The sequence below is a fragment of the Dendropsophus ebraccatus genome, chromosome 2 (genome assembly GCF_027789765.1).
Source record: "Dendropsophus ebraccatus isolate aDenEbr1 chromosome 2, aDenEbr1.pat, whole genome shotgun sequence".
Taxonomy (NCBI): domain Eukaryota; kingdom Metazoa; phylum Chordata; class Amphibia; order Anura; family Hylidae; genus Dendropsophus; species Dendropsophus ebraccatus.
This window is the reverse complement of record NC_091455.1, coordinates 200,021,080-200,046,423: the sequence shown is the minus strand read 5'-3', so window position 1 is coordinate 200,046,423 and position 25,344 is coordinate 200,021,080. Positions and strand designations below refer to the sequence as shown.

Here is a 25,344-nt window from a genome sequence, read left to right as displayed (position 1 = left end):
GTACCCCTTTAAAGTCATATATGTTGGTATTTTTGTCGATATTCTGATATGTACTGACGAGGAATGTGGTGAAAGTGAAACCATTCTTAGATACTTCAATGGGCTTGGGGTGCTCAAGGGCGGCACAAGACTCCCGCACAGCTTAGTAACAGCCTTATAGCATCAGTATTCACTATCTCCTATCTATATTCTAAGCATATAAACTGCAGCACTAAAAAAGAGAACGTTCAATCCATCAAAGCTGCCAGCAACGTTTCAGCCCCACCAGGGAGTCCTTTTCGAGCCGCTACCTATAGACGACATCCAGTCGATAAATATACTTTTTCCAATACACTTTTGCCTGTATTGGCTGCGATAGACGCGCCGCTCTGATACAACACATTGGAATGGTTTCAAGAGAAGCAGAAAAAGAGCGGGCAATGAAATTTACTATTTCAAAAAGCCTCTGTTTGCTTCCAAAAAGGTGTTTCATCTTCCACATGACAAGTGGCTTTCGCACTAGGCCTGCTGAGCTGTGTGTAACGTGCGGGGGCTTCGCACAGGCTTGAAACACCCGCCACCCCGCCATAGCTCAGCAGAAGTACAAAATAAATGGATTTAAGCTAAGCGTGTACTGCATACCGCGGCGCTGCCGACAAGCAGCCCTCTGTTCTCCTCTCATGGTCGGGCTATTGTTATATGGAATAGCGTTTATTTGCAAACAGCAAAGTGGTTCTAATAAAGACGTTCATTGTCCTTAACCACATAGCGTAAGATTCGACACAACGCTGCTAAACCATATACGATAAGTGATGTGATGCTTCAGGCTGCGGCCTAGCTTCATATAATGTTAGGGCCCTATTACTCGGAACGATTATCGACCGAATTTGCCCTATCTGTCCGATTATCGTTCTGTGTAATAAACACAACGATCAGCCGATCACAACGATTATCGGCTGATCGTTGATTTAGGTTTGGACCTATAATTGTCGGGCATGGATAGGTAATGTATGCAGTTTAAGCAAGGGCTGCAAGGACATCGGTAGTGATGTCCATGCAGCCCTTGTTAAACGATTATCGCGCCAAGTAATAGACCCAGTAAGCGAGCGCCAATCTAGCAGATCAGCGTTTGATTACAGTTATTAACGAGTCGTGTAATAGTACCCTTATTCTAGAAGGCAGAGATCTTCACCCTGTGGTTCTGCAGTTGTTGCAAAACTACAACTCCCAGAATGCCTGGACATCATAGGAGTATTATACTATGCCACATGGAATGCAAACAAAATAAATGGACTCCTCCTGTCATTGTTTTTTGGCATAGGAGGTAGCTGACAGATGGTCATACCTTACAACCTAAGGGCTGTATTACACATCCTGATCACTAATGTAAGTGAGCGCTTGATAATCGTGCAGCAAGAGCTGTAAATATATATATATATATATATATATATATATATATATATATATCATAAGAGATGTCCGTGCAGCCCTTACTTTAAAGGGGTAATTCACCAAAAAGTAAAAAAACTATCAGCTGCTGCATGTCCTGCAGGAAGTGGTGTATTCTCTCCAGTCTCACACAGTGCTCTCTGCTGCCACCTCCGTTCATGTCAGGAACTGTCCAGAGCAGTAGCAAATCTCTATAGAAAACCTCTCCTGCTCTCTAGACTAGGACATACGGTTGCTGATAAGTACTGGAAGATTTGAGATTTTTTAATAGAATTACAAATCTCTGGAACTTTCTGGCACCAGTTGATTTTAAAGAATTTTTTTATGTACTGCCCCTTTAAATTTAAATGATATAATGATTTATTGCACAATAATCAGCCCATGTAAAAGGCCCTTTAGTGTTAAGACCTCCACTAGTGTTTAGGCTCCATGGTCTTATAATTGAGCTTTACTCCAGTCGTTTTGTTCTGAACACTCAGAGCCCAATGGATGAAATCTTCTGGCAGGTCTCCGCTTCCTTAATAAGCTTAAAGGGGTTATCCAGTGCTACAAAAACATGGCCCCTTTCCCCCTCTCTTGTCTCCAGATTGGGTGGGGTTTTAAACTCAGTTCCATTGAAGTAAATGGAGCTTAATTGCAAACCACACCTGACCTGGAGACAAGAGAGGGGAAAAGTGGCCATGTTTTTGAAGCGCTAGATAACCCCTTTAAGCTCCAAATGACTGAAAATAGAGGTCACCGGCACTACTCTTTGTTTATGGCTTGTATGTGTTATGCCGCCATTCATAGAGGGCTATGATAAAATTGCCTTAGGGGTGCTCCTTTACATAGATATATAAATAATCCAAAAGTGCAAGAAAGAAAGATAAGGGCCCTTATCTTTCTTTCTTGCACTTTTGGACCCTTTAAGCTCCATTTACTTCAATAGAACTGAGTTTGAAACGCCACCCAATCTGGAGACAAATGAGGAAGAAAAGTGGCCATGTTTTTGTAGCACTGGATAACCCCTTTAAAAGGCATGAAGCTGATGGCTTTAATGGCAGCACAAAAATCAGGACTGCTTTTACTATATACTCCTATATACTCCTATTATATAGGCTGGATAATATACATGAGATTCCTCCATACTTTGGTCGATCTCATGGGCGAAAACTTTTTCTGTGTTTCTAAAGGACATGGTCAGAAGGCCGCACGTTGCAATGTGTTCAAACACTGACATCACGAGTTGCGTGTAAAGCAGAGAAGACATGAATCAGCAGAGCTAAGAACAGCACAGAGAGCGTGTTTATCTAGAGTCAGGGAGGGGCGCCGACACATGCGCAACAGGTGCGGTGACCTGAGCTGCTTTAAAGAGACAGAGACGCCTGAAGGCAAAATACCCATCAGTGATATTCATCTCCCTGCATCAAAATTAGAGTCGTTAACAACCTCAAAAACCTATGAAATGGAATACGTTTAATTGGTTTCTTAAAATATTTTTCAGAAAAATCTGTGAGATCTGTGCGGGCATGACCACTACTGCCTAGTTCATTTCATACAGATTGGTGGCAGTGTCTGGATATTGTTGAAATTCTCTGTAAGACAGCCATCTCTCCCAACCCTCCCCAATAAACCTGCATGCTCCACTCATCAAAGTTTGCATGTGTTCTGCATGGGGAGCAACTTACTCCCCCGAGAGCAAAAGGATCGGGCATATTGATATCCAGCTGCATAATCTTATTCTCCCCGACATCGACAATTGGAGGGAAATCGTGAAGCCGCTATATATAGGCCAGCCCTGTCAAAATTGGAGTTTGGTCAACATTAATATATTGTGTAGGGCCAGCTTAAAGGGGTATTCCGCTCAAGCATAACTTTTGATATTTTGTGAGATAGTAAGATTAATTCATTCCATACTTGTTATAACATATTCAGTCTCCTTCCCCCAGTTCTGAGCTGCTGCTTTCTGCTGAAAACACGAAAATCTGTGTGAGTTTTTCTCTCTGTCTCCCCCTCTTCCCCCTCCCTTCTGAGATGGCTGATGTAAACAAGTCCCTGACTGGCTGTATCTGCAACATTGTAGCTTGTTTGTATTGCCAAGATGATTAATCACAGTGAGTTCATCAACAACTTGACCTCAGAATAGCCCTCCCAGCATTACAAAACAGCTACAATGGTGCAGATACAGCTGGTCAGGGACTTGTTTACATCAGCGTCTAAGAAGGGAGGGGGAGGAGGGGGAGACACAGAGAACGGCTCACTCACAGATTTTTGTGTATTCAACACAAAGCAGCAGCTCAGAACTGGTATGGAATGAATTGTTAGTCTCACTATGGGCAGCAACATATGAACAGTTATGTTATGGAATACCCCTTTAACAACTGCAGCCTTTACTACAGGGTTTTCAGATAGCAATACCCTCAAGCAATCAGTCTGTCCTAGAATCTTCAGGTTTGAGGTGTTGTGACCATTGACAGTGAGCTAGTGGTGCAGGAGAGGGCATATAGGGTTGGTGGCACTATTACTTACACACACACACACACACACACACACACACACACAGGCACACACACACACACACATATTTTTTATTTCAGCTTTATTGCAGAATGTCCCTTCCTCATTGATGTCCCATCCACATTACTGTGCTGCAGTACACTGCATACCCCCCCACTGCCACCGCCAATTTGAGAACATGATCAATGCAAAGTTTCTATAAGCCATATGGGAGACGACAAGTAATCTCTCCTTTATGTAACAATGCACACGTATGTTCAGTTGGGTGACATAATGCTTCATCATGCCTGTGAACTCCTGTCTATCTATATCACTCAGCATGACCATGACCAGACATGGCTGAAGAGCAGTCCCTACCCATGTTCCTAGATTAGAGGGTTGACTATAAATAACATCTGAGAATCCTGACAGTGACTTGCAAGTTTTATGGATATGATTCATAGACACTTTCAGTAGCCTGAGTAACCCTCCTCTTCTCTAGCACTCAGACTTTTAATCCTGTACCACAGATGTCATGTATTTTTGTCTATATAACACAATACATCTAATCATGATGGTCTTAATGGGGGTATTCCCAGTGGATGGAGTATTTTAAAGGGACACTGTCACATTGACTATGTAGAGAGGAGGAGGGAAAAGTGGGAAAAGTTCCATGATAATTTATTAATATAAATCTAAATAGTCAAGTGGGCGGGCCTACAAAGAGATTGACGGCTATGGATGTGCTCAAAGAGAGCTGTCAATCACTAAGTAGGACCACCCACCAAAAGAGGCAAATTAACCAGTATAATGCTGCGTTTACATGGAGTGATAATTGGCACGATCGTATGATTAACGATTTCGAAATAACGATTTTTTTTTATAACGATCAGCGTTTAGATGGAACGATATATCATACGGAAAAATCGTTTTGCGATTGCTTAAGCCTATCTTGCACATAGGTTAAATCTGTGAACGACTGTTTACAAGGAACGATCTGCGATTTTTTTGCGAACGACGGACGACGATTTAAGAACATGTTGTAAGATCAAAATAAACGATTTCTCGCTCGTCATTTAAACGTTCGCTGCCTTTACACGTACGATTATCGTTCGAATTCGATTATTATCTTGCAAATTCAAACGATAATCGTTCTGTGTAAACGCAGCATAAGGAATAGTCATTATACTTTAGTCTGGCCATATATATACATTACAGGCAACTATACGTGTATCCAAAAATATCAAGTTGACTTTTGCAATTGCATTTATAATTCTAGACCCTGAAGTCATCACAGTCATTCCTTATTTTACCAAAATAGAACATTCCAGAACATTCCAAAAGGTTATAGCTAATACTCAATGATATTCATTCAACCTTAGCTATACTTATGCCCCATTTACATCTACATAACACCTCACCTTGGCCTGTCTTTAGAGACACAAAAACCTTGTCTATAGCATCTTTCAGCTGACTTAAAGGGGTTATCCATGATTGAAAAAACCCCATAGCTACTCACTTTAAAAAAAACAGCACCACCCCTGTTCTCAGGTTGTGCCTGGTATTACAATTCTCCTCCATTCACTTTAAAGGAAGTGAGCTGAAATACCGCACACAAACTGAGGACAAGAGTGGCGCTGTTTGTGGATGAAAGTGTCTATATTTTCCCTGTTCTACATAACCCCTTTAATAGATAGAACATATAGGAAGAAAACAATTGTCCGCCCCCATTATCATTACTTCACCTCATATATATCCAGTTTTGGGGACTTCTAGACACTTTTACATACATATAATCATTATTTGTGGTGGTCCCTAAAACTGGACATATTTAGGATAAAATGAGTTTAGAATCCCTTTAACTACATAGAGAAGTATGGGAAAGTTTCCATAGACAGCAGTATTCTCCAGCCTGTGGCTCCCCAGCTGTGCTGGAACCAGTAGTGCTGCAACAGCTGAAGAATCCACAGGTTCTAGACCAATAATATACATGTTATTTACAGGATTGCGGATCTACACGGCACATCCATACCTGTATTAGGTAACAACGGAGAACGGCACAGGGGTTAAGGAGTCACTTACCCTTACGTCTCCATTGACCGCGCTGGGAGTGTGGTTGAACGCTTGAGCCGGGTCTTTATTGTAAACCTTCAGGAAGGATCTGTCTTGAATATTCCTGGAAACATAAACAGGGATATCTGTTGCAGATGAAAAGGCTTTGGACGGGTCCCTTTCACATTTCACCTCATCATTTTCCAGCAAAATAGAGAAAAAAAACCTTGAAATTTCCAGCCTTTAGGTCTGTTCTACCCATAGAGCTCCACACCCTGTAGAATCAGGTGGTGCCAGCCTCAGCAGACTGTAATTTGACTAAGAGCAAACTCAGGAAGAGAACTATAAGCAAAAAGCATGTAACCATAAACTCAGCCCAGACCGGGTTAATATTTAAATGTTTCTCGGCCCATTGAAAGCAAACACACAAGAGACAGCTAAGGACTTATCGGATCCCTGCACAAGCCGGCCTTTGTTCTGCGAAAGCCGTAAGAGAAGTTAGACCAGCTCTGCACAAACCAACTCACACTCTTCTGCAATCTCTATCTCCTTCTTGCATTGCAGCTTCCAGACATGCTACCGCACAAGAAACTTCAACAATTGGATGGATTTTCCAGGGTAAAAAAAAAAAAAAAAAAAAATTTAATCAGCTTAAAAAAAAAAAAAAAAAGGTACAAAGAAATAATAGTAATAAAAAAAAAGACGTCTAATACTTTTTTTCTTCGAACGCCTTCAGGAAAGACATTCCTCCTCAGATACGAGCCAGTGAATTAGGACGCTTTCTAAATGAGGGCTGAATTCCATTGCTCCAGGTGCAGAAACAGGGTTTGGTGGGTTGAGCTTAACCAAGGAGATTATGTTCAAGGGAAGGAGGGAGGAAGAAAGAAAAAAGGGAAGAAGAATGTTTTGGGCTGGTCTTATTTTAGTGCTTTTAAAAGGAGAGTTTCCCGATTTAGAATGGAAAGAAATACTGTCCCTCGTAGTGTTATCGGCTAAGAGTACAGGATAGCGTCCCATGGAACCAGGCTACATGTGGATTAGTTTCTACACTGAGAGACATTAGGAGCATTAAACTCCTAACTTTTGATATGTTGCTGCCCATGGTGAGATTAACAATTCATACCATACTTGTTATTATCTATTCAGTTTCCTTCCCCCAGTTCTGAGCTGCTGCTTTTTGCTGAAGAGCCCAAAAACTGTGTGTGAGCTTTTCTATCTGTCTTCCTCTGCTTCGCCCTCCTTCTTAACTATACAGCCTCCTTTCTCTAGTTCTGAGCAGCTGCTCTCTGCTGAAGACACAAAAATCTGTGTGTGAGCCTCTCTCTCCATCTTCCCCCTCCCTTCTGAGACAGATGATTGAAACAAGTCCCTGGCAGGCTTTATCTGCAACATTGTAGCTTCTTTGAAATGCCAGAAGGATAAATCACAATGGGGGACATTTGTAAAGGGTCCAGCAGGGGCGTACTGTATCCACCACTTACCCCATGGGCTGGTAGGGGGGCTAGGGGAGTACAGTCAGCTGGGGAGGAGCCCTGGCCCCCCTTCCGCACCTCATTTATCATGATTTTTGTTTGCTCACAGGCGTAAACTATGATTCATATCTACACCTGCTGGAAGCAAATTCATACGAGTATGCCGGTCTTGATAAATAAAACATCAGCAACTTGACCTTAGGATAACCCTCCCAGCATTACAAAGAAGCTACAAAGTTGCAGATGACGCCTGCCAGGGACTTGTTTAAATCAGCCATTTCAGAAGGGAGAGGGAAGTAGGGGAGACAGAGAGAAAGGTTTTCACACAGATTTTTGTGTCTTTAGCAGAAAGCAGCAGCTCAGAACTGTGGGAAGAAGACTTAATGTTTTATATTACAAGTATGGAAGGAACTGTTAGTCTCGCCATGGGCAGCAACATATCAAAAGTTATTCACTTAAAAAAGATACAGACCAACACAGCAGGTGATCCCCCTAGGAGCTCAGTTAATGCATCCACATGGATATCCACCAATTTCATTGGAGTGAGGTGGAGGTAAATATTCTGCTCGACAGGGTGCTCAGCCATAGTTTTAGCAATGTCCATCATAATTCTCAATAAGAAAATAAGACGGCACTCACCATCATACTTGTGCAGAACTTCGTGCTCATTTATTGCGGTAAAAACACAATATAATCATGTCAGCAGGTAAGACGCCACTCGGCCATGATGTTCACAGGTGACAGCTGTTTCACGTTATGCAACACTTCTCCAGACCCCCAAACATAAGTTATGTTTGAGTAGAAGTGATGGAAACTTTTTCGTAAGATTTTGGCTCTGCTGGGTAGCATGCTTTAAAGCTTAACTACTAATGAAAAAAACTTTGACATATAGAGACGATAGTTTTCATTGGTTATGGTCAGACTCCCACCAAGTGCACTGGACACTTCTCTCCCTGGCTTGTTGCTCTTCCCAAAGAGATTTTAGAGTAAATGCCCCTTCAATAACTTTCTAATACACATGAATGTTAGGGGTAAACCACGCCCAGACTGCAATGGTGGTGGCTTATCTCTCAGAGAACTAAGGGGTCGATGAGTGAACATCCATCACACCCAACTTTTTAGATGGGCCAAAGGGTACAAGATAATGAACGCCGATCTTTGTGATCATGGTCAGCGACAGGAGATGTGAGGCCGAGGGCGATGGAATTGACAATCTATCGATAACAATGATTTTACTGGATGCACAAACGATGCGATCAGCAAACAAACAAGCATTCACTGGCTGATCGCTGGTCCTTTTACAGGGACTTATTATAGGTACTGAGCATTTCTATGAAGGCATACACTCGATAATCGAGCAGTGTGAGACCTAAGTGGGCATATAGAGGGCACAGAGTCTCCATATTACAGAGCTGTAGGCCCTCTATTTATCAAACACGGTATAAAGTGAGACTGGCTCAGTTGCCCCTAGCAACCAATCAGATTCCACCTTTCATTCCTCACAGACTCTTTGGAAAATGAAAAGTCTGGAATGGAATCTGATTGGTTGCTAGGGGCAACTGGGCCAGTTTCACTTTTTTTTGCGGGCCAGTCTCCCCCTCTGTGTGTAAGCCACGCATATGACGCCTATGTATTACATGGATATTAGGCCCTAGCCGCAATGCTTTGAGATTAGAATAGAAAGACTCCTCCTGAGCTGAGACTTTCATCCATCTCGCTGTCTACCTCACAGTTTTCATGCCTCCATAACCCAATGTTGTCTCACAGAATAGCTTTTATCCATCGGGTGTTTATTGGGATTCATACCATACGGGAATGTATTACAGAAATATTCCCCCCTGAAGCAACGCTTTGAGATCTGGAAAGAAAGTCTCCTCCCGTGCTGCGCCTCTGTTATCCCTCTCACTCCGCACTGCCGCAGGGTCATCTCACAGAATAGCTTCTATCCGTACACACCAGGAGTCCCACCATACAGCGCTCTATTACAGATAGTTTCCTCTAGCAGCAATGCTTTGAGATATGCAGAGATTCCTCCTGTGCTGCGGCTCTGTTCCCCATCTCGCTCCCACTCCGTGTCAGTATCAGTATGATTTACAGATATCAATATTGTCTCATAGAATAGCTTTTATCCAGGGGGTATTCACCACAAGTCCCAACATGCAACAAAGTAATCCATAGACAAGATATCTGGGCACTCTGCTGGACTTCTTTGCCTTAAAGGGAATGTGTTGTCAAAAAATTACCTATTGTTTAAATAAAGTTATTATGTTCGGCCATAAGTAAATTTCCATAAGTATAAAGTGTATTTGACTTTCCCAAACAACCACCAAAAGAGGATGTCAATGGTGATAGGAGTTGGGCATGATGGAAAATCACTGTCCACCCCTTTGTTCTGGGAGAGAGAAGCCACAGCCAATGTGCTTTGACTGCAGCTTACCCTTCCCCTCTCCATAGAGAGTAGAGAAAGGATTGGCCGTGCCAAACATTGCAGTGTGTGGAGGGGGGTTATTGAAGGTGTATGGGGACCCTAAAACTAAGCTGAGACTTACAGTTCATAGAAAAAGAAGATTGTCGGCAGAAGAAGCGCCCCCCCCCCCCCCCCCCACCGGTCCATAGAGTCAGGCCTTTAGGCCATTTTAGTATTTCCCTTATTATTATCTTAGGATAGATGTATGTATATCCCAGGAAGGTTTACATTAAGTAATTGTGGATTTACCTACCACATCTACTGAAAGTTTATTCCGAGCATCTACTACTCTTTCAGTAAAGTAATATTTTCTCACATTGCTCCCGATCTTTCCCCCAACTTCATAACTGGACACAGTATTCCAGATGTGATGTCACTAGAGCTCTATCCAGCAGTATCACAATATCCCTCTTCCTACTGGTTATACCTCTAGCTTCACAGCCCAGCATACCATTATATATACAGCCCAGCATACCATGATATATATACATTCCGGCATACCATTATTTATATATATATATATATATATATATATATTCAGCCCAGCATACTAATATATATATATATATATATATATATATACAGTAGTACCTTGGTTTAAGAGTAACTTGGTTTAAGAGCGTTTTGGTTTAAGAGCTCACAGTTTTTGAAAATTATGACTTGGTTTAAGAGCATTGCTTTGGTTTAAGAGCTCCCTGTACTGGGTGGGAGCGCAAGTGGAGGAGGGACATGGTCTGCATAGAGGGGTCTACAGCCCTGTACTCTGACCCAGAATAACTCCCTCACCTTCCAAATCATAGCAGATCCACTTCAGGCTGGGGCTTACATCAGGGGACAGGACTGTGGAGGTAATCTCTCCATAGCTGTAACCTCTCTCCCCAGACAGAGAGCGCTGCATGTATGTGCCCACATCTTCCCTGCTCATTCCTTCATGCTCCCTGCAGTCTCTGTCAGTCCTTGTGTTTCCCATCCTCTCCATTACTGTACAGTAACTTATAATATCACATATTCTGCTGTTTCTGAATGTTTGTTTAATCTATTTTACATGTTATTCAGAATAATAAATCATTATTTTTGGGGTGTGCCACCAATTGTTTGAATATCAATGATTTCTTATGGGAAAATTTGCTTTGGTTTAAGAGTGGATTTGGATTACAAGCATGGTCCCGGAACGAATTATGCTCGTAATCCAAGGCACCACTATATATATATATATATATATATATATATATATATATATATATATATATATATGCAGCCCAGCATAACATTATATATATACAGCCCAGCATAACATTATATATATACATCCCGGCATACCATTATATATATATATATATATATATATATATATATATATATATATATATATACAGCCCAGCATACTATTACATATATACAGCCCAGCATTCCATTATATATATATATATATATATATATATACATACAGCACAGCATAGCATACCAATTTTATATATACAGCCCAGCATACCATTATTTATATATGCAGCCCAGCATACCATTATATATATATACAACTCAGAATTCCATTATATATACAGCCCAGCATACCATTATATATATATACAACTCAGAATTCCATTATATATACAGCCCAGCATGCCATTATATATATATACAGCCCGGCATACTATTATATATACACAGCCCAGCATTCCATTATATATACAGCCCATGATACCATTTTACATACAGACCAGCATACCATTATATATACAGACCAGCAAACCATTATATATATATATATATATATATATATATATATATATACAGCCCGGCATACTATTATATATACACAGCCCAGCATTCCATTATACATACAGCCCATGATACCATTTTACATACAGACCAGCATACCATTATATATACAGACCAGCAAACCATTATATATACAGACCAGCAAACCATTATATATCTATACAGCCCAGCATACCATTATATATACATCCCAGTATACCATTATATATACAGCCCAGTATATCATTATATATATACAGCCAAGCATACCATTATATATATATATATATATATATATACAGCCCAGCATACCATTATATATATATGCAGCCCAGTATACCATTTTATATATATATATATATATATATATATATATATATATATATACAGCCTGGCATACCATTATATATATACAGCTCAGCATACTATTATATACACAGCCCAGTATATCATTATATATATACAGCCAAGCATACCATTATATATATATACAGCCTGGCATACCATTATATATATACAGCTCAGCATACTATTATATACACAGCCCAGCATACCATTATATATACAGCCCAGCATACCATTATATATATACAGCCCGACATACCCTTTGCTTTCCCTACCACCTGGTTGCACTGGTGACTCATTTTAATCACTCCCCCTAAATCTTTCTCTTTTGAAGTCTTTGCCAACACAGAACTGCCGATATGAAACTCGAATGTCTGAGATGATAAGGAGGATGCTGCTAGAAAGTGATGAGTACCGAATGACAGCAAAAGTGGACACCAGTAGATAGAGAAGACAATACATAAAGCTCACAGCTCAGCCTCCCCTTCCTGTGCAATTACCTCTGTAAAGTTTACAGGGTATGCCCACTAATGTTTCCCATTCATTTCAAGAGCAAGGGTCCTGTGCATTGCCATCTATGTCTATGGGGATTACTGTAAAGCATATCACTAAATGCTGTTAAGCCCAGCTCAGACAAGATGGCTGCCCCTATAATAATGTACAAAAAAATGACAATTAGAGAATAGAAACAGATGAGAGAAAAATAACTTATTTTCATCAGCCCCAATCAGTAAAAAGTAGGGGATATATTCCCTTTAATTTACTTGTAACTTTAGATATTTTGTTGGCACCTGTGCACTGCAATGGAGCAAAGGCTGGGAACGGCCATAAACCAACAGATTCATTCATTTACAGGATGCCAATAACTCTCATTGATTCTATGGGGTCTGAACTCTGCACCATTGTGAATGTCTAATAGAAAACAGTCTGTGTGATCTTTGGACCATTAGTGATATCAGATCCAGTTTATAGCACAATTAATGGAGCATCTGGGCCGCACAAATGATCCCTGTATCGTTCGTGCAGCCATTTAAATTATCAGCCACACATCTCTTGTTAACACAGGGAGATGTGCGTTCCTTGGCTGATCGCTGACACTTTAACACAGCCTGATTATAGACCGAATGATTTCTAGCAAAGCTCGTTGACGATAATCTGCCTTTGTAAAAGGGCCCTTAAAGGGGAACTTTTAGCAGGTTACACGAATCTAACCTGCTTATATGTCCCTTCTGCACAGGAGATACCGAGGAGGAAGGTATGTCTATTATCTTCCTCCTCTGCGCCGACCCGGACCCGTATTAGCACTGCCCGCCCCCATAGCACCAATCCGCTCCGCCCCTGGCTGGCCCACTCCATTTGTCTAACCAGCTCATAGTTCCCCTTTAATCATGCCATGTATACCATTACAGTGACAGGATATCTGATATTTCCTTTTTATTTTATTTTTTTGCCAATTTTAACATTTTTCTGACAATTGACAACTAAGCAGGATTGTGCTGACGTGTGGCAAACACCGCGCTCGGCAGCTTTCTGCGGTAGAACACATTGTAACCCGGCAGCTCGGTGACAGCTGAGCAGAGACAGATTGCTTAAATCAGCCCTAGACGATATTAAGTAACTTAAGCTCTGATCAAAGTATGAAAACTTTTTATGGAGCAATCTCTGAAACCCGTAGAAAACACACGAAGCCGCCTTTCACAGCGCAGCTTGTACTTCAGATCTGGATTTCCCTTATGGGGATTTAAACACAATTTGAAATAAAACAGATTATTTGGCTGAGTAAGACCTGCAATACAAAGAGCAATTCTTCAGCACCAACCAGTGGAAACTTGCAGAGCAGATTAGATGGTACTCATTAAACATTACATGGCGCTAAGGTCAGGCAGGAGCGTTCCTACAGAAGACTGGAGAGATCGCTGCTAAAACCAACGCAGGGTTCTGAATCTTGGTAAATGATACATAAGGGGACAAGATTCCCTCACTTATCATCCTATACAGTTCTGGAATAATTATACGGAGACAGTGCAGAGAAGAGTGTACAGAACATACAAGATTAGGTACCTCACAAAATCCCTGCTTTCCTCTATTCCTTCTTTACTTCTTTCTTTACCTTAATTTACTCCCTTTACTCTCTCACCTCCTTTCACTTTTCCTTCTTTACTTCCTTCTCCTGATCCTTTGTTTCCTCTTCTCTGTCACAAGGAGAGGGAAACAGCCCAATCTCTCTCTTCTTTATCCATTGTGTCCCTCCCTCCCTCCCTCCCTTCCTTCCTCCCTCCCTCCCTCCCTCCCTCCCTCCCTTCCTTCCTTCCTTCCTTCCTTCCTTCCTTCCTTCCTTCCTTCCTTCCTTCTTTCCTCCCTCCCTCCCTCCCTTCCTTCCTTCCTTCTTTCCTTCCTTCCTTCCTTCCTTCCTTCCTCCCTCCCTCCCTCCCTCCCTTCCTTCCTTCCTTCCTTCCTTCCTTCCTCCCTCCCTTCCTTCCTTCCTTCCTTCCTTCCTCCCTTCCTCCCTTCCTTCCTCCCTCCCTTCCTCCCTTCCTCCCTCCCTTCCTTCACTAATTTCTGTCCACTTTTTTTCCTTCCTCCATTCTTCCATTCCTCTCCTCCCATTATCTCCTTATTTCATCAAAGGAGTACTTTAGCTCCAGAAAATAAAATTAATACCAACTTGGGGTACTAAAAAACACAATCATACTCAGGCATCCTGATCCCCCACCACTGTTTCTCCAACGTCAGCCAGTGCCGCCACTCACCGCTGCTTCCTCATTCTTGTGATACAAATACCCTGTAGGTTCCCTCATCCAGTCACTGGCAGGGCTGTGTCACTGCTGCAGTCAGTAATTGTCAGAGTGGGCAGTTCCTCCAGGAGCCAGTGGGGACTGGGAGCTGTCAGAAGAGCAGCAGCCGGAAATTAGGGTGGATGAGTATGTTTGTTTTTAATCTTTTTATCACTTTCTTTTATATTTGTATCTCAGGCTGGAATACCCCTTTAGTGTCCCCCTTTTCTTGTATTATTCATCTCTGGATCTATTTCCTTTTACTTCCCTTTCTTCTCTTCCTGTACAAAACCGCCCAATTCCTCAATCACTCAATATGGCTACGCAGGGCCGCCGATAGGGCAGTACAAGTGGTACTGCCGTATGGGGCCCGGACCCTAAGAGACATGGGGGGGGGGGCCCGCCGGCCGCCGCCCCCCACCGCTACGCTAGGGGGGCCCGCACGGCCCCCCTTGCCACCTGTTTCTGAGCATCCTGAGAAGCTGCGGCCGCGCAGCTTCTCCGGATGCATTGATCGCTTTGATGTTCCGCCCGTACATTGAGCGGGCGGAACATTGAAGCGATCAGAATACAGGAGAAGGACCTGTCAGCGTCCTCCTCCTGTATTCTCTCCCATAGGCTGCCGGCACTTCATACCAGCAGCCTATGGGAGGCCGGGACGTGACCTCTCCGGCAGGCGTGATCATGTGACGTCATCACGCCTGCCGGAAGTCCCGTCCCTGCGGCTCGCAAGATGGAGCCAGAAGAGGAGGAGAGCTGCTTCCTGCAGCCACAGCGCGGATTAGGTGAGTAGGATGTTTGTTTTTTTAGGGGCACCTCTGGGGGCATTATTAGTGTATGGGGGCACCTCTGGGGGCATTATTAGTATATGGGGGCACCTCTGGGGGCATTATTAGTATATGGGGGCACCTCTGGGGGCATTATTAGTGTATGGGGGCACATCTGGGGGCATTATTAGTATATGGGGGCACCTCTGGGGGCAGTATTAATATATGGGGGCACCTCTGGGGGCATTATTAGTATATGGGGGCACCTCTGTGGGCATTATTAGTATATGGGGGCACCTCTGGGGGCAGTATTAGTATATGGGGGCACCTCTGGGGACATTATTAGTATATGGGGGCACCTCTGGGGGCATTATTAGTATATGGGGGCACCTCTGGGGGCATTATTAGTATATGGGGGCACCTCTGGGGGCATTAGTATATGGGGGCACTCTGGGGGCATTATTAGTATATGGGGGCACCTCTGGGGGCATTATTAGTATATGGGGGCACCTCTGGGGGCATTATTAGTATATGGGGGCACCTCTGGGGGCATTATTAGTGTATGGGGGGCACCTCTGGGGGCATTATTAGTGTATGGGGGCATTAGTAGTGTATGGGGGCACCTCTGGGGGCATTAGTAGTGGATGGGGGCACCTCTGGGGGCATTATTAGCTCATGGGGGGAACCTCTGGGGGCATTATTAGTATATGGGGGCACCTCTGGGGGCATTATTAGTATATGGGGGCACCTCCGGGGGCATTATTAGCTCATGGGGGCACCTCTGGGGGCATTATTAGTATATGGGGGCACCTCTGGGGGTATTATTAGTATATGGGGGCACCTCTGGGGGCATTATTAACTCATGGGGGCATCTCTGGGGGCATTATTAGTATATGGGAGCACCTCTGGGGGCATTATTAGTATATGGGGGCACCTCTGGGGGCATTATTAGTATATGGGGACACCTCTGGGGGCATTATTAGTATATGGGGGCACCTCTGGGGGCATTATTAGTATATGGGGACACCTCTGGGGGCATTATTAGTATATGGGGGCACCTCTGGGGGCATTATTAGTTCATGGGGGCATCTCTGGGGGCATTATTAGTGCATGGGGGTACCTCTGGGGGCATTATTAGTTCATGGGGGCCACCTCTAGGGGCATTATTAGCTCATGGGGGCACCTCTAGGGGCATTATTAGCTCATGGGGGCACCTCTAGGGGCATTATTAGCTCATGGGGGCACCTCTGGGGGCATTATTAGCTCATGGGGGTACCTCTAGGGGCATTATTAGCTCATGGGGGCACAGCAGGGAATCCTACATACAGGGGGCATCCCACACAGCGCAGTTACTATGGGAGCCTACAGGGGGGAGAAAGGAAAGGAAGTTGCTAGAAATGTGCGGAGCCTAAATTGTTTGTCTCGCAGGTTCTGAAAAGATGAAACATATCTGGAAGGAATCATCATGGAGGTCTGGGCCGGATGGAGAGGAAAAGGGAAAGTGACGCCTCAGATCAAAGAAGACATCACCTGTGAGTCCCTGTATGACACTTTTCTTATTTTGTAGAACATCATTTAGTAGGGGCGCCCCGAGGTGACAGCTACTACATTATCTGTACTCAGAGATATCACTGTGTTATCTGTTGTGTTACATAGGACTGCAGGTGACTACTACATTATCTGTAGTCAGAGATATCGCTGTGTTATCTGTGGTGTTACATAGGACTGCAGGTGACAGCTACTACATTATCTGTACTCAGAGATATCACTGTGTTATCTGTTGTGTTACATAGGACTGCAGGTGACTACTACATTATCTGTAGTCAGAGATATCGCTGTGTTATCTGTGGTGTTACATAGGACTGCAGGTGACAGCTACTACATTATCTGTACTCAGAGATATCACTGTGTTATCTGTGCTGTTACATAGGACTGCAGGTGACATCTACTACATGATCTATACTCTGAGATATCACTGTGTTATCTGTGCTGTTACATAGGACTGCAGGTGAAATCTACTACATTATCTGTACTCAGAGATATCACTGTGTTATCTGTGCTGTTACATAGGACTGCAGGTGACTACTACATTATCTGTACTCAGAGATATCACTGTGTTATGTGGTGTTACATAGGACTGCAGGTGATATCAGGTGATTTCTCCAGGTTGCAGAAGTTCAAACTTCATCGTGCCCTGGTGTGCTGGTGTCTGTATGTGTGTATACATGTGTGCTGGTGTCTGTATACATGTGTGCTGGTGTCTGTATACATGTGTGCTGGTGTCTGTGTGTGAGATCAATTCTAGAGAACTGGCTCATATATCCCATTTTCCCCAGTGGCTTAAAATGTAACCTCTGTTATACAGTTATAAAATTGTAGAACCTAAAGGTGAACAAGGTGCAATTCAAATAGACACTTACTTGTATAGCTGTCTCTTATGCTCTGTATGCAGTGCATTATATTCACCCTTGCAACGTACAATTTATAGCGTGTCTACAAGCCCAGCGGGGCTCATTATGATGGAGACTAAAACTTATACAAGAGTGGGGTAGGGGTTCCCCTGTATTCAGAATGGTGTTGAGTGCTAGGCAATGCCCTGTCTGGGATTATTGAATTTCGAGGGTCTATGCAGAGCAGGATAAAGACACCTCTGCTGCACAAACAGGATCTCCTAGAAAGCGTTCTCACCGCCATGTATTCGCTATCACTGGCTTGGGTGAGCTAAACTAGTCTGCCTGGGGGGGGGGGGGGTGATTTGTATATGCTCACTAACATGGAACAGCCTCATTATATTAGCCTTATCAACATATTCTATGTTAGTGAGCATACCGGGGGGGGGGATATTGGTGAACATATACAAATCAAACAGCCCCCCAGACCCTCGAAATTCAATAACCCCAAACGGGGCATTGCCTAGTACTCAACAGCATTCTGAATACAGGGGAACCCCTACCCCACTCTTGTATACGTTTTAGTCTCCATCATAATGAGCCCCGCTGGGCTTGTAGACACGCTATAAATTGTACGTTGCAGGGGTGAATATAATGCACTGCATACAGAGCACAAGAGACAGCTATACAAGTAAGTGTCTGTATGGTGACATTTACATTGCACCTTGTTCACATTTAGTTTCTACAATTTTATAACTGTATAACAGAGGTTACATTTTAAGCCACTGGGGAAAATGGGATATATGAGCCAGTTCTCTAGAATTGATCGGAACCAAATTATACCTCCCAGCAAGGCGTGGGGCGAACACACAATTTTTTTTTTTTTATTAATGTGGGGGGCCCAGACACTTTGGTTGTATGGGGCCCCGAAATTCCTGATGGCGGCCCTGTGGCTACGGACTGGAGGAGCAGAAGTCATCATCTTCATGGATATACACCTTCATGAATATAAAGCTCTGAAATACATTATTCCCGATTAGGGGAATTCTAGTGGGTGCGGAGGAAGCATATAATAAATCCTCAGGATAACTAATACCCTCTAACACCATTCTTTGGTGTTAACTAATTAAAGGAATTTATTATGAAATATGAAAGGATTCCTATTACATCTGCTGCCAACATTGTTTTCATTCCTCTATATTAGGCCCTGACCCTCATGGATGCTTCTAGATAGACAGGGCTGACCAATGACAACGATCTTACTGAGCCATCAGTCTGTTGGGATGTCACAAGATGCACACTGTGACATTGCTGGCATAAACAGCGCCCGTCTACCCCAAGTGTTTAGCAGTAATCAAGGGACCGGGATAAAGGGGATCTGATAGAAAAGTCTGGACTACGTAGTTAACAAGGTTGAAATAGAATCAAGGTTAACCTATCACCCTACTATCCGCCATTTTTAAAATCTGGCAGCCCCTGGGGAGGAATTTGATCGGGAGTATGAAGTTAGCTCTACCCGTGCCTGTGGTGAGCGGCGAGCCGGCATCGGGACCACCATTGCAAGTCATTTTGGAGTTGTGATGACGGGGAAAATGCCTATCTCCGCTGATGGATTGATCAGTAACTAGCATGGCATCCCACCCAGGTCACTGACTGGCTGAGCGGCCAGTCCATCAGCTGGTTCGTGACATGTCAATGCCGCAGATCCCAGAGCATGGCCAGGGTCCCGAGGCCAGTCGTGTCGCTCAATGCGGGTGTGGCATGAGGTAAGTTTTCACTCATGATCAGATTCCCCCCTGCCCCTGCCGGATTTTAAAAATGGCCAGACTTCTCCTTTATGTATTAAAAAAAATCATTTGGAGGATTTTGTTTTTTGAGTTCTCAGCGTTCTTGTGACGTAAATAGATCCTATGTCGTGGTTCATGTCCTCCGTTGCAACGTCTAGGTCAGACTGGTGCCGAGTTCTGTTTGGGTTCCAGATTTCATCATAGTCAACGCTTCTATTCTTGTCAATAAAAACACCCTAGAAACCTGATGGACCATAATAGAGGTAATATCTCACATGCAACAGAAGACGTAATGGTAGGGTACAATCCAAACGAAAAAAGGGGGAAATTTTGGCAGCACATCTAAGACTCTGTTCACACTGCAGGTTGCACGCTGCTTGTGGCTTAAGTACAGACAAAAAACAAAAAGTGCAACAGCAACCCACAGGTGTAAGGGCTCACCGTATATACTCCTCCCAGCATACATACGGCAAACACCTACTCTGTAGATATTAAAAATGTAAATATAATTTTTTTTTTAGAAAAGTGAGGATCTTAGCAAACTATTTGATCAAACAGAGTGTTACCATGTCGCCACGTTAATATCTACAGAGTAGGTGTTTGCCGTGTGTACGCTGGGAGGAGTATATACGGTGAGCCCTTACACCTGTGGGTTGCTGTTGCACTTTTTGTTTTTTGTCGGTAGGGTACAATCCATCATATCCATCTAGGTTCCTTTAAGAACAGAACACATGACACCACTGTGAACCAAAACTTATACAGCCATCCCCTGTCGAAAATTATTGTACATGCCAACATACCGGGGCTATATATATATAGCATAAGACCCTCTTCTCTAGGTCGAGTGAGAGTGCCTGGACTGCTAAGGGCTATCTTTGGCCTCCATTGGGGTAAAGGTCATCCCTAGGACATATATATGGAATGAAGCTGGACAGTTGTCAGGATGCATTAGTATTTTTTTCTGCTCTTAGGGATGAAATCCAGCTTCGGAGAACATGCATCCCATACGTAAAGCCGCAGCATCTGTTTCATACAGGGGCTTCCCATGGGAAATAGGATGATGTTGAAAAGTAGCTGATTCCTTTATGGCGTGCTGACAGATATTTATACAGAGATTTAGGTGATAGAACAAGAGGCTATGCTCTGAGGCTGACGGGGTCAGGGGGGGCGACGTCAGGAAGTAGGAATGATGGATTCTAGGAAAGGTTATAAGTGCAGAGCAGACAGGTGAATAAACGTAAACCTGTCACGTATACGGGAGGACGGCTCTATAAATCACAAGGTCCTAATAATCTTCCTAATGGTACAGATGTCTGGTATTGTCGCGCCTTGCTTTAGGTATATTATACAGAGTATATGATCTTCAACCATTCTTCTGTATTAAGTAATATACTTTTATTAAAGATGACCTGTGACCTCTTTGAGTAATCCATGTAGAGCGGCTGCCTCCGTTTCCGAGGATTTTTTTTTTTTTTTTACTAGACTTTAGTGGTATTGGTATTGGCACTCTACATGGTAAAGTAAAGGGGTAATCCCGATGTGTATCAGACTCTATGTTATCCTCTGCGGGAGGCATTTGTAGACTGTAAACTAGAACTAACTTGGTTTAAAGCTGCGCTCTAGATTAAAGGGGTTATCCAGCGAAAATCTTATTCTTTCAAATCAACTGATATCATAAAGTTATACAGATTTGTAATTTACTTCTATTTAAAAAATTCTCATGTCTTCCCATACTTATTAGCTGCTGTATATCATGCAGGTAATGTTTTATTTTCAGTCTGACACAGTACTCTCTGTCCATATCAGGAACTGTCCAGAGTAGCAACAAATCCCCATAGAAAACCTCTCCTGCTCTGGACAGTTCCTGTCTCGGCCAGAGATGTCAGCAGAGAGCACTGTGTCTGACTGAAAATAAAACAAAACTTCCTGCATGACACACAGCAGCTGATAAGTATGGGATGACTTGAGATTTTTTTAATAGAAGTAAATTACAAATCTGTATAACTTTCTGAGACCAGTTGATATGAAAGAAAAATATTTTCACTGGACAACCCCTTTAAGCCATGTGACTGGGAAAAAACGGTTTCACCATGAATAGTTATCCCCTATCCACAGAGATAGGGTAATGTACTCGGTTATCTTCGACAGTTTCCATAGACAATGAATGAAACGGCAGTGTGTATGTGTGCCCACTGGCTAATTCCAACAGCGGACTTATGCCCCTATTCCACGAGTCGTTTGGAGGAGCAAACGAGCGCTATTAGCGGTCGTTTGCTCCTCGTTCCCCGCTCGCTGCCGCCACTATTCAACGCGGCTGCAGCGAGCGGGTGAGTGCGGGAGGGGCTGCCCGGGGGATCGCTGATCGTCCGGGCAGCCCATAGGATATAGCAGCATCTGCTGCCGACGCTCCTATTCAACGGAGCGACGGCAGCAGATCGCTGCTATATCAGTCGCTTGTTTTTCAACACGTTGAAAAACAAGCGACTGCAACGATCAGCCGACATGAACGATGTCGGCTGATCGTTGCACTCTATTCCACGGGACGAATATCGTTCGTAGCGGCCGATATCGGCCGAATACGAACGATATTGCTCCTTTAAACGACCCGTGGAATAGGGGCTTTACCCTCAATCTTGACATTGTGGGTTGGATCCCCTGTAGAGATGAGCGAACTCGAGTATGCGGTATCTGATTATCGGTGACTTAAGCCCCTATTCCACAGGTCGTTCAAAGGAGCAATATCGTTAGTATTCGGGCGATATCGGCCGCTACGAACGATATTCGTCCTGTGGAATAGAGTGCAACGATCAGCCGACATCGTTCATGTCGGCTGATCGTTGCAGTCGCTTGTTTTTCAACATGTTGAAAAACAAGCGACTGATATAGCAGCGATCTGCTGCCGTCGCTCCGTTGAAAAGGAGCGTCGGCAGCAGATGCTGCTATATCCTATGGGCTGCCCGGACGATCAGCGATCCTCCGAGCAGCCCCCCCAGCAGCTCCCCGCCGCCCCTCCTGCACTCACCCGCTCGCTGCCGCCGCGTTGAATAGCGGCGGCAGTGAGCGGGGAACGAGGAGCAAACGAGCGCTAATAGCGCTCGTTTGCTCCTCCAAAGGACTCGTGGAATAGGGCCATTAGAAACATTTACGAACATGTTCGCTCATCACTATTCTTATGTTTGTATGAACATGACGCTAATTGTGTTCCCTGATCATGAATTTGTTCGATAATCGGAATGGTTATAACGATCATTTTCAAACATATTCGAACATGCAAATGTTTATCTCACAATGTACGCAACTGCGCAAGTTTCCTCCCACCAATTTGAGAGAGCCAATGAGCGTGTGGGGAAGTAAGGGCACATCAGGTAATGTAGCAGCCATGGTCTCTACTGGCACTACTGTGATTGGCTATACGATTAGCGTCATTACGTACGTTACGTACATGCTATAAAAACACAACGCTAAGGAGAATTTTCTCGCAGTCTTTCCCAATTCAGTAGGGAGAGTGACACGAGCAGGGACAGCATCTGAATTTAGTTAGGCAGCAATATTCACTGTGGTAGTTAGTCAGTGTAGGGAGGGAGAGCTGACCAAGTAGGGCTTAGAACATTGTAAAATTGTCAGCGTAGGGAGGGTGATAGAATTCAGCGTTTTAGCACTATAAGGATTCATTTCTTAAGCCTGTAGTGACCCGCTATTATGTGATTTATGCTTTGCGACTTATAATCTTTACGCATGTGCACGTTATTTGCACGATAATTTTTTTTTTGTTCGTGTTCGGGATCTAATCCGAACATTGAGATGTTGCGCATTACCACTCGCACATAGTGATTGAGGTTTTCTTAGTCCCCTATTAGGCACTGTGCTAACTGATATATTCACACTTGTACAGTCCGTGGCTATGCTGTAACCTTGCTATACGCAGTTATTTGTATTTCCTGTTTGGCCGGATCATTGTTTCTCTAGTTGTTTCTTACTGTTTGTCTTTCCATTTCTTTTTTTGTTTCTTTTGTTCTTATAAAGTATAAAGTCCTGGTTGGCCCGGCCTGTGCACCCCGGCGAACTCACTTCCGCCTCTTTGCTCACACCAAACCTTGTTACCTTATATACTTAAAGTGTCACTGTCGTGAATTTTTTTTTTGCAGAAATCAATAGTCCAGGCGATTTTAAGAAACTTTGTAATTGGGTTTATTATCCGAAAAATGCATTTTTATCATGAAAAAGCAGTTTGAAGCTCTCCCCCCTGTCTTCATTGTTCTCCTATGGAGAGAGCTAAAGAAAAGACCAAAACAGGACAACAAAGAGTTAATCTACAAATCCCTCACGGGATATCTCCTGTGACAGTCACCAGTGACCTCTCTGAGCTCGGATTACAGCTGTCACCCAGCTCCGTGCCTGTAATCCTCTGTTATCTGCTTTCTGCTGCCGGCTAACTCCCTCCTTCCTCCTTCCCCCTCCCCTCTCCCTAGAGCAGACAGGGGACGTCTCCTGCAACAAGTCACAATTTTCAGATTTTTCAGAGTGGATGAAAAAGAGGAAGGAGGGGGGGACCTGGGAAAAGGCTTTTTACATGCAGATAATGGCAGATTTGGCTAATAAACCCAATTACAAAGTTTCTTAAAATCGCCTGGACTATTGATCTCTGCAAAAAAAAAAAAAAAAATACGACAGTGACTCTTTAAAAAAAAAAAAAAAAAAGAATTCACGTAACAAAAAAATCCTTCGGTTACCACCAGGCGCCGAGGAGTAACGAGCCACACTCACCCAGGAGCCATCCGCCTCTTCTTTTTCATTACTATAGCAGCTGGACAACCATTAGCTACTATAAAAAGAAAATTAAAAGAAAAAAAAATTACATGTAAAAAATTAAAAAGTAATAATAATATAACAAAATTTTATGATCGTTCTTTATGGAAAAAACGATAAAAAGAAGAGGCGCGTTTTATGATGGGACTCTCCAGAGTGGTCATATAAAATGAACGAACATGTCCGCTATATGGGGGAGTAAATATGATGGGGGAGGGGGGGGGATATATGGATAAAAAAGTCCCTAAAAGCAATCAATAAAGTGAAGAAGTAGTTATTAGTGTTAATTTCCATTATTTGCACATGCTGGCTGATTCTGATCATGTGCCCTGGTGTATCGCTGTAATTTCACATGATAATGATAATGAGGCACTCGGAACGAGTCCTAGGGGTGAGATTATAGAATATTAATATCACTGCTGCAGTACTTAAATTGCCTCGAACCTCTATGATGACTGACTTGGTATCGAGAGCCGCGAATGTCTGGAATATTAATAATCGCCATTTATTCTGATCTAGTGTTGACAGTGTGTGCTGCAATGCATAGAGAGGGATAGCGCCAGGCCCCCCATAAATCTCACGCCGGAGTATTTACACTTTTATTTCCCGGCACAAGGCGGGAAAAGTGAGATGAATCAACTTGCTCAAGATGTTACATTTTACATAAAAATTTGACTTCGTTTAATGGCTGAAATATAGCCCTCCTGGTGGAGAGAGCCGGAACGATGGCATCGATCAAAGCCGGCGAAATGGTGTTAATGGAATCGCATCAGTGAAGTAGGATAATGTAGAATAACGGAGGGTAGCCATGACGTTACCTCCG

The 25,344-nt window shown here is 43.3% G+C and overlaps 1 protein-coding gene across 23 annotated transcripts in view; it reads right to left on the bottom strand.

Annotated features, from left to right (window-relative positions):
- The window catches only part of KIAA1217 (KIAA1217 ortholog), a 454,907-nt gene that overhangs the window by 78,611 nt on the left and 350,952 nt on the right, over positions 1-25,344 (bottom strand). For 20 of the 23 annotated variants that reach the window (XM_069959082.1, XM_069959081.1, XM_069959065.1 and 17 more), the window contains one exon: positions 5,986-6,079. In XM_069959082.1, coding sequence (XP_069815183.1) covers positions 5,986-6,079 — 94 coding nt within the window. Of the gene's footprint in view, positions 1-5,985; positions 6,080-6,181; positions 6,198-6,482; positions 6,499-6,668; positions 6,686-25,344 lie in introns of those variants that run through there. The other 3 variants (XM_069959072.1, XM_069959073.1, XM_069959075.1) reach the window with 3 other exon arrangements.